The sequence below is a fragment of the Gregarina niphandrodes genome (assembly GCF_000223845.1).
Source record: "Gregarina niphandrodes unplaced genomic scaffold scaffold00002, whole genome shotgun sequence".
Lineage (NCBI taxonomy): Eukaryota > Apicomplexa > Conoidasida > Eugregarinorida > Gregarinidae > Gregarina > Gregarina niphandrodes.
Window position 1 is genome coordinate 267,040 of NW_011645774.1, and position 10,132 is coordinate 277,171.

Sequence of the window (10,132 nt, forward strand, 5' to 3'; positions counted from 1 at the left end):
TACAGTTCGTCGTCTTAGCCTACAGTTCGTCGTCTTAGCCTACAGTTCGTCGTCGTAGCCTACAGTTCGTCGTCTTAGCCTACAGTTCGTCGTCTTAGCCTACAGTTCGTCGTCGTAGCCTACAGTTCGTCGTCGTAGCCTACAGTTCGTCGTCTTAGCCTACAGTTCGTCGTCGTAGCCTACAGTTCGTCGTCTTAGCCTACAGTTCGTCGTCTTAGCCTACAGTTCGTCGTCTTAGCCTACGATTTCTTCGATGTCAACAACAGGCTCAACATGTCAGGTAACCAACCCCCGTGCCGGGTGACCCGGGTTTGGCTGACCCGGGTTTTGGGTGACCCGGTTTTGGGTGACCTCCGTGGGGGGGCTCCACCCTAAAGAAGGACCTTTCTCAGCCAAACATTACTGGTGGCTCACATTACTGGCACCAGTGGCTTACACCGCCACCGAGGCCGCGACATGCCAATCGGGTCCATGGATGCTTAGAATGTGGGGACAGTCGAACCGTTGGTGGGAACATCTTCTGAACCTTTGACGGAGGGAACATTTGACCAGCTCGACGAAGTCATTCATTGACGGTACCCCCTCCAGGGCTCCCTCAAGGACCACTGATGGATCCTTGAGGGAGACCTGTGGCCGAAGAGTTGGGGCTTTGTGTCGAAACCGGTTGGGCAGGGCTTCCTCTTGGGTGTGACAACTGTAACTTGGCTCTGATGTTTGTTAGTCCCATGACCCGGTCGCTTACTGCCGATGGACCCGCAAACTTTCAGAACATGGTGACCGCTAGCATTAATGGTGCCCAATGTGGATAACATAAGCAGATGGGAATGAAGTGGATTTGGCGGCCCGTACCCTACCCCTGTGTGATGGCTATTAGGGGAAGTACAAATGCATCGTGTCCATGCTGGAACTCGATCGGCCAAACACTGGCAAAGCGGCCTGTCGTCAACGCCTGTAAAAACAGAAGTCCTACTGGCCCGTTTAAGTCCAAGGAGATGACCCGCTGAGCCCGGATTACTTGACCCGCTGAGTCCGGATTACTTGACCCGCTGGGTCCGGGTTACTTGACTTCTTTTATTGCTTATTACCGGACCGGAATGACGATATGTTATTGCGGCCGGAAGACCCGGTGGGTGGTCATGGGTCGGGAGCCTCTCAACAAGGTCGGAAACAAGAACCCCTGATCCCAATAGGTCGGCAGCGGAAATGGCCACTCTCGCGTGCTTGAAGAGAGAGAGAGAAAAAGATGGAGAGAACCGAGGAACTGTTCCTGACGGGTGCTTGAAAGCTGGACATCGCGAAAGTTGCCGTCCAGCGCGTTCGGGCCATCTTATCCCCAAGGATGTGGGATATGGCTATCATACAGTGAATCCCTACAACGTGTGTAATCGACGATGGTTGACCACCGATGGTTCAGCGAGATGATCAATTTATTCAAAACAAAATCTCTGTTGTCATTGATCAACCCTCTACGGTAACTCACGCCCTACAACAAACTGGAACTACCGGACAAGAACGCTGTCATAGACGCCGTCTAGTCGACCAGGATTTAGACACCGAAATAGCGCACAAAGTGCGCTCCCTATCAAGACACTATCCGGAAAAAGTCGGATAGCACTCGGGTGCTGCTTGAACTTTACTTAATTTTTGGGTTGGAGTGAGAAGGGACCGAAGACCCAGTGGATGGATATACCCAGTGGATGGATATACCCAGTGGGGTGCCGCCGCCGGCAGGAGGAGAGATGCGGGAAGTCCTCGTATCTGTAACTTGTTTCTCGCATCTGCCCTCACATGGCCGGATGAAGCCGGATAGCAGGCGAGTGTGGTGCGTTTTAGTTACCATTGAATAACGCGAGGTTTGCACCGATGGGCGTGCTACGTTTACTACTTGAATTATTAATTCTTGACTGGTATGAGGATAGGTCGTGCCGGCCACAATGCCCAGTGGATAACAACCATCGCCACATTCGGGATGTCGCCCGTGGGAGGGATGCCACACAATGAGGTACCGAACACGAGTGCGGGAAGCCCGACCTCGCGGTTAGTCTCGCCGTCAATAGCGCACTGGAATCAGACAGACGAAGGAGAGACACAAGACGTGAACGATGGAGAGACACAAGACATATTCGAATCTTTGGTAATGGAACCTCTACATCAGGACTACGTGAATCTCTGGGCAGTGCCTTTCTCGGAAGACTCAACAATATTTCCGGTGACGTCGCAGGCGGAGCCAGTGGGGGAGACCTCGCAGGAACGATTGACCGGACCTTTGAGCGAAGCTTGCCCTGACCTTGTGAATGAGGGTTTGTGGGAACCATGGATGGAATCAATACAGGAAACGATGGTGGAAAGTTTGAGCGACCCTGTGATGGAGGACACCACGTTAGGACCATTGATGGGAGCCTCAGATGACTCCCTGGCGGAGATTTTGAGGAGAGCCTTGTCAGACCTTCCGGGGCAACCCTGGCCGGAACCTGTCATGGAGGTCCCGCTGGAGGCCCCGTTGGAGGCCCCGTTGGAGGCCCCGTTGATAGAAAGCTCGAGAGAACGGTTGGTGGAAGCGCGGCCTGAGTCTTTGGCAGCAACCCCGCGCCAGAAACCATTGGTGGAAGAACCGCTGGTGGCTGAACCTTTTGTGGGGCAAACCTGGATGGGTCCTAATTTAGTGCCTCGGGTGCTGTATGGGTGCTTGGAGATGGAGAAGGACCTCAAACCCGCACTCACTACACTTGACGAAATCAGGATTGTGAGGTTAGCTGAGGCCGCCTTAAGGGATCTAGTCGAACGGGGAAAAACGGGGAAAGACGCGTCAATTTCGAGAGAGCCTATGTCAATTTCTGATTTCGACAGTTGTTCCTGGCGATGGCTAAAACTGGCGTTGTTAATGCAAGAGAGACAAGACGGTGGCTTGGTTTCAGAGTTAGAGAATTTGGTCTCGAGGCCGATTGGTTTATCTGATACCTGGTTTCTGGCTGGTGTGGTGCAGAAATTCTTCTCGTCCTATAATTTATCTAACTGGATGCGCCATACCGTGTCGTCGCAGGGCGGCTGGGGTTGCAGGAAGATTATTTTTCGTGTTTCCTTTCCAGATGATATTGTTCGTTTACCGGAGAATGAGGACTCCATAAAACGCGTTTGCGCCTGCTCAAAGCTAGACTGGTGGTTCCGTCAAGCTCATAGAAACATTCGCAGTGATGAAGAAACATGGAAGGCATCGGAACGGCCGGAGGCCGTCGCCGCTATTCAACGTATTCTGGGCAAGCAAGCATTTGACGAAGCGGTAGACGCAATGAGGAATGTAATACCGCCTCCGCGTCATATGAAGTTGTCGAATCTGGCTTACCTAACTTGCTTAGTCAGACACGTTGAGACAGCTCCACCGAAACAAATCAAGATGAAAATTAAATGGAGAAGACGTGCTCCCAGGAAAACCCGAGGTCCTCAAGCCGTCCCTGGTCATGAAGCCACCCGTTGTCGTGGGTCCTCCATTCCGTCCAGCTCCAATCCAACGCCAACTTGTTCGTCACTGGCTTTCGTTGATGCAGATAACTCGGTTGATCCCGATAGGTCGGTTGCTGAGGAGATGACGGCCTTTATGGCCCGCGTACTTGAAGACTGCGCGACGAAAGAGAAAAGCGAGGGAGTCAGTCAGGGGCGAGAGGAGATGCTGAGTATTGCCAGACTCGGCGTCAAGAACTTTCAGGCTGTCCTGTCCTCCGCAAAAAGGTCAGAAGAAAGTCCCTTTCGGAGTCGCAGCGCGAAGGGCTGCCCTTTCAACTCGTGTGGGTGGCGGTGGTTGTGCTTGGCAGGATTGATGAATGACCACTTGGAGACGGATGAGGTTCACCAATTAATTGCTGACAGTGAAAAGGTTGTACCGAGACCGGAAGATGTGTCGCCGTTGTGGTATCTGGCCTGTCGGATGCAGGCCTGTCAGAGGACAAATTGGCTGAAAGCATCCCCGGCTTGGTGCGCAGTCAATACTATGATTTACCGCGATCATTTCCCCGATACGTTTGGTGAGCTGCCTACTTCTAAGAGGTCTGCCCGGCTTATTTCCTTCAGCTCCAGAGCAGCACACTGGATTGCATCCGGAATCCGCAAATTCCATCTGACCCGCAAGACATGGTCACGTAGCCAATATCGCGACATCGTGAATATCTTTCAAATGGTTATGGGAGACCACTGGTTCAGCGAAATGATCAATATAATCAGGCCAAAGATCTCTAAAATTGTACCTGATGAGGGCCCAGAACAAATGAAGAAGCTATCAGACAAATCCATCATGGAAGCCGTCCTCAGGTACGCTCAGGTTGGTCGAAGACTCAGCTGCGGATTCTGTCGAAGTTGGCAGTTTGATGTTGCCCAAAATCCCGAGAGGTCCGGTGGAATCGCGGACACGAATTCGTCTGAGGACGAATGGCCCCCGGAAAAAGTACGCAGACTACTCACCTAGAGGCCCCCCGGAGGATCCAGGTAGAAGACCGATTTGTGTACTTCTGTTTTCCGCGGATGTCGGTCGGCACGGGTTCGAGCAAGGGGTACGTATTACAGATGCATTACCATGACAGAAAACCCGATTTATTGTCTGGGGGTGCCAGATATCGAATGACGAGTCGGGAGACAGGACTCGAAAGCGGGGAGGGCCGGCACCGGGGGCGGGGGAGTCCGATAACGAGTCTGCCTAGTTGTGTTTAGGATGAGTGTATACAAAGGTCGAGGCAACAAGAAAGATTGTATTTTATTGAGAGAGTGCTTTGAAACCGTGGCAGCAATAGAGGCGTCCTATTTCCGATCAAAGAGCAGGCGCGCTTGCCTTCATGTGTTGCTGGGAATTATTATTTCTGGAGGTATGAGGATATGTCGGGCCGGCCATCATAGCCAATGGATAACAACGATCGCTACGTTTGGAGTGTCGCCCGTGGGAGGGATCCCACACGACGAGGCCGCGAACACGAGCTCGGGAAGCCCGACCACGCGGTTAGTCTCGCCACCAATAGCGCACTGGAATCTGATGAACGAAGGAGAGACACAAGACATATGGTACCACGGGCAATCTGTGGCAACGGAACCGCTGCATCGGGACTGCGTGAATCCCTGGGCTGAGCCTTCCTCGGCAGACTCGACAGAATTTTTGGTAATGACGCGACCGGAGCCAATCGAGGAAACCCCGCAGGAACTGTTGATCGGAACCTTGGGGGAATCCTGGCCTGACCTTGTTAACGAGGCTATGTGGGACCCGTGGATGGAACCACCACAAGAGACCATGGCGGAATGCTTGACCGACCAGTGGAGAGTCTCCACCAAACGTTTGGTGGAAGCCGTTCCAAATCCTGTGATGGAGGAGACCCCGCTAGAACCTTTGATGGAAAACATGGATGAATCGCTGGCGGAACTTTTGACGGAAAGCTGGTCAGATCTTTTGGCGCTACCCTGGCCAGAGCCTGTGATGGAAACCCCGGAAGTACCATTGATGGAAACCTCGGCGGAACTTTTAGAGGAAGGGTGGTCAGACGTTCTGGTGCAATCCCGCCCGGTGCCAGAGGCCCCGTTGATGAAGACTTCGAGTGAACCATTGGTCAACGCTTGCCGTGAACCTTTGGAAGGAACCTGGATGGGTCCTAGTTTAATGCCTCGGGTGCTAGATGAGTGCTTGGAGATGGAGAAGGACCTCAAGCCCACGCTCACTACACTTGAGGAAACACGGGTTGTGAGGTCGGCTCAGGCCGCCTTACGAGACCTAATCAAACGAAAAAAAGGGGGGGCGGCCGGGTTGATTGTTGAGTTGTCGATTTCCAATACGTCGGGTTACGACATGTCAATTTCCGATTTCGAGAATTGCACATGGCGATGGCTAAAACTGGCGTTGTTAATACGAGAGTGGCAAGGAGGTAATTTGATTGCAGAGTTAGAGGATTTGGTCTCGAGGCCGATTGGTTTATCTGATACCTGGTTTCTGGCGGGCGTCTCGCAGAGATTCCTCCCGTCCGGGAGTTTATCCAGCTGGATGCGTCCTACGATGTCGTCGAAGGGCGGCTGGGGTTGCCGGAGGATGGTTTATCGCGTCTCCTTTCCAGATGATGTTGTTCGCTTGCCGGAGAATGAGGACTCCATAAAGCGCATTTGCGTCTACTCAAAGCTAGACTGGTGGTTCCGTCAAGCTCATAGAAATATTATCATTGACGAAGAAACATGGAAGACCTCGGACCGGCCAGAGGCGATCATCGCTGTTCAACGTATTCTGGGCAAGCAAGCATTTGACGAAGCCGTAGAGGCAATGAGGAATGTAATACCGCCTCCGCGTCATATGAAGTTGTCGAATCTGGCTTACCTAGCTTGCTTACTCAAACGTGTTGAGACAGCTGTGCCGAAACAGATTAAGATGAAAATTAAAAGGAGAAAACGTGGTCCTGGCACAGCCCGTGATGCTGAAGCCATCCGTGGTGCTAAAGCCATCCGTGGTCATGAAGCCACCCGTGGTCATGAAGCCACCCGTTGCCCTGAGTCCTCGATTCCGTCGAGTTCCAATTCCATTTTAACGCCAACTCGTTCCTTAACGTCTTTCGCTGGTGCCGATAGCTCGGTTGATCCCGATAGGTCGGTCGCCGCGGAGATGGCGGCCCTTATGGCCCGCGTGCTTGAAGAGTGCGGGACGAAAGAGAGAAGCGTGGGAGGAGGTCAGACGTCCGAGGAGAAGCTGCGTATGGCAAGTCTCGGCTTTCATACCTTTCTGGGTGTGTTACACTCCACAAAGAAGTCAGAGGAAGCAAGGAATCGGAGAACGAATAACTCTTTCGACACATGTGGGTGGCGATGGTTGTGTCTGGTTGGGCTAATGAATGACTATCTAGAACCGAATTTGTTAGACGAAATAATAGCTGGCTGTGAAAAGCGTGCGCCGCGACCAAAACATGTGTCGCCTTTGTGGTACTTGGCTTGTCAGATGCAGACCTGTATGAAAGGAAAGGACATTAGCGATTTGCTGAAAACGCCTCCGCCGTGGTGGGCTTTCACCAGTGTAATCTACCGCGACCACTTTCCGCAGACGTTTGGCGAGCTTCCCATGTCTGAAACATCCGTCCGCCTAATTACCTTCAGCTCCAGAGCAGCACACTGGATTGCATTCGGAATCCGCAATTTCCATCTGACCCGCAGCACATGGTTACCCACCAAAAATATCGACATCGTGAATATCTTTCAAATGGTTATGGGAGACCACTGGTTCAGCGAAATGATCAATATAATCAGACCAAAGATCTCTAAAATTGTACCTGATGAGGGCCCAGAACAAATGAAGAAGCTATCAGACAAATCCATCATGGAAGCCGTCCTCAGGTACGCGCAGGTTGGTCGAAAGGTCAGCTGTGCATTCTGCAAGGCCTGGGATTTTGATGTTGCCCTGCATCCCAAAACGTCCATGGAGATCAAGGAAACGAACTCGTCGTCGGAGGACGAATTATCTCCAAACAAAGGTAGACCGCTCGCCTAGGGATGTGTTCGATTATGGAGTGCCAGAGCGGTTAAGGGCTGCATCAACCGAGATCGCCCCCATTGACAAATAAGCTGTGTCCTTCTTGAGCGAGGACAGCAACGGACCCACGTGGAGCATGCGTCTCACACGCGCCAGAGGCATTCTGCCGGGGATCGAATTGGTCAAGGGGAAGCAGAGAACGAAACGTGTGTGCACCGCTCGTGAGACCGAACACTTCATACAGCTAGCTTCCGTGAACGTCTCCGCGAGGCCAGCCTTCGCCGCAGGACGACTTGGGGCCGGTCGTGTTCGACAACGCCCCAACACGCGTGTTAGTGCGGGAGTGGTAAGGAAAGAATGTGGAATTAGAGGAGTTGGTGTCGAGGCCAGTTGATTTATCTGATACATGGTTTCTTTCAGAGGTTCCTTCCTTTGTCGTGAGTGTTTGTTGTCTGTTCGTAGCGAAATATCCACATTGACGAAGACAGAAATATCCACATTGACGAAGACAGAAATATCCACATTGACGACAGATTGCCGAAGGCAATCTACAGAGGTCAAAATGCTTTGGGGAAGTAGATATTGGATGACGCCGTGGAGGTGATGAGGCATATGATCCAACATCCGCCAAAGTCATCGAATACGTTGGTTCGATATTGTTAAGTTTTGCCGTACAGAGCTTCAGGGTGTCTTTAAACAAGTCGGAGGAGGAAGAGGAGGATCACCGCAATCGGAGAGAGAACTCTTCCGTCTAGTTTTTCAGTGTCAATTCCACCACACATTCGGCGAGCTGTCGATATTTGGGGTTACTGCCCGCCCGCTTAATCACGTTCAGCTCCAGAGTTGCGCGCTGGTAGATCTTTCAGACAATCGCGCTGGTGTCTGAAAGTGCCACCAGACGCGCAACAGGTGGTGGCCGAGCCCAGATTGTGGATGCCTCGAACACGGTATTGGGGTCAGGATGGTCTGCCGCGATGATCAATTCCAGCGGCGCTATCCAAAAATTATTGTGGCTTGGGAAAACGGACATTTAACACGATTCCGTAGGGGTACACTTGTCAAATCTTAAGTGTGTGGCTTGCTTACTCGAGAACGTTGGGACCACTCCGCCGTTGATAAATGGTAGCCATCTTCCCAAGGCCGCCCGCGACCGTGGTGTGCTTGAAAAGTACGGGGAGAGGGAAAGTAGCGAGGAAGCGATCCTGAGGAAGTGAAACGTGTTGCCATGGACCGTATTGAAACCGACCACTGTTCAAACCCCATTTGACTTCTTTTATTACTTTAGTTTATTTCTGGAATGAGGGTATGCTTTGCCAGCCAGAAGACTGGGTACGTGACCCTGGCTATACTTGGGATGCCGCTACCGGCCGAAGAAACCCTTCCTGACGGGAATCTGGGTGTCCGGTACTACGAGTCAACGGAACCGTTGCCTCAGCTCTGCGGGGATGCCTTGCCTCAAGAACCGGTGATGGCGGTGTCCGCCTTGTCGGAGCTTGTGATGGAAGCCTGCCCTGATTCTTTGATGGAGGTCTCGCCGGAACCGGTGACCGAAGCCCCGAAAGGACCGTTGACTGGGGGACCACGGGGACCGTTGAAGGATGTAGCCCAGGAGCCTGTCGTGGGAGCCTGCCCTGCATCTTTAGCGGAAGCCTGGGCGCAGTTTAACTTCGTCGGTCGGGTGTTGGATGAGTGCTTGGAGATGGAGAAGAACCGCAAACCAACACTCACTGCAAGGCAGGAAATGGAGGTTGTTAGAATGGCTACGGCCGCTATCCTGAAAACGGTGTATGAACGAGAAAGTATAACGGACGTGTCCATTTCTGATTTCGAGGGGTGTTCATTTCGATGTTTAAAATTGGCATCCTTAATTTGTGAGTGGCAAGACAGGGAGCATGGTGGCTTTACAGAATTGATTGCAAGGCTGGAGGAGTTGGTATCTAGACCGGCTGATTTGTCTGATACATGGTTTCTGGCTGGCGTGGTACAGATCTTCTCTTCAGCCAGGTATTTGTACCGCTGGCTACCTCTTACAGTATCGCCGCAAAGTGGCTGGGGTTGCCGGAAAATGGTTTTTCGGGTCTCCTTCCCAGATGATGTCCTCCATCTACCGGAGAGTGAGGATTGTGTGAAACGCGTTTGTGCTAGCTCAAAGCTAGACTGGTGGTTCCATCAAGCTATTGGAAATATTTGTCGTGATGAAGAGACTTGGCAATTACGGGGTTGGCCAGCGGCGCTATTCAAAAATTATCGTGACCTGGGCAAGAGGACATTTGATGATGCCATAAGGGCAATGAGGCATATAATTCGACCTCCATCACACTTGTCAGATCTTAAGTTTATGGGTTGCTTACTCAAGTACGTTGAGACCACTTCGGCGATGAAGACTGGGAGACGTCGTGCCGCCCACAACCCCGAAGCCACCCGGTTATCCTCATCTGGTGATCCTCTGCCCTCCTCGTTCGATTCCAGTCCAGCGCCAGCTTGTTCGACAAGGCCTTGGGTTGATGCCAGTCGCTTGATTGATCCCGATCACTCGGATTACCCGGATAGGTCGCTTGCCGCGGAGATGACGTCTTTTGTGGCTGGCGTGCTTAAAGAGTGTGCGGAGAGGGAAAGCAACGAGAAAGCGGTTCTGACGGTAGAGATGAAGCTGGATATTGCCAA

At 52.2% G+C, this 10,132-nt stretch overlaps 3 protein-coding genes across 3 annotated transcripts; all 3 read left to right on the forward strand.

The window, feature by feature from the left end:
* Window positions 1-1,909: 1,909 nt before the first annotated feature.
* Window positions 1,910-4,453, forward strand: GNI_012370 (hypothetical protein; the record flags this gene model as incomplete). The annotated part of the gene is made up of 1 exon (XM_011130550.1): window positions 1,910-4,453. One exon carries the CDS (start codon window positions 1,910-1,912, stop codon window positions 4,451-4,453), a length of 2,544 nt encoding a protein of 847 aa, XP_011128852.1.
* A 243-nt stretch (window positions 4,454-4,696) lies between these two features.
* GNI_012380 (hypothetical protein) lies at window positions 4,697-7,486 on the forward strand (the record flags this gene model as incomplete). Its single annotated transcript, XM_011130551.1, has 1 exon — window positions 4,697-7,486. One exon carries the CDS (start codon window positions 4,697-4,699, stop codon window positions 7,484-7,486), a length of 2,790 nt encoding a protein of 929 aa, XP_011128853.1.
* A 1,279-nt stretch (window positions 7,487-8,765) lies between these two features.
* GNI_012390 (hypothetical protein) lies at window positions 8,766-10,132 on the forward strand (the record flags this gene model as incomplete). The annotated part of the gene is made up of 1 exon (XM_011130552.1): window positions 8,766-10,132. A coding segment is annotated over one exon (1,367 nt), but the record flags the coding sequence as incomplete, so codon positions are not given.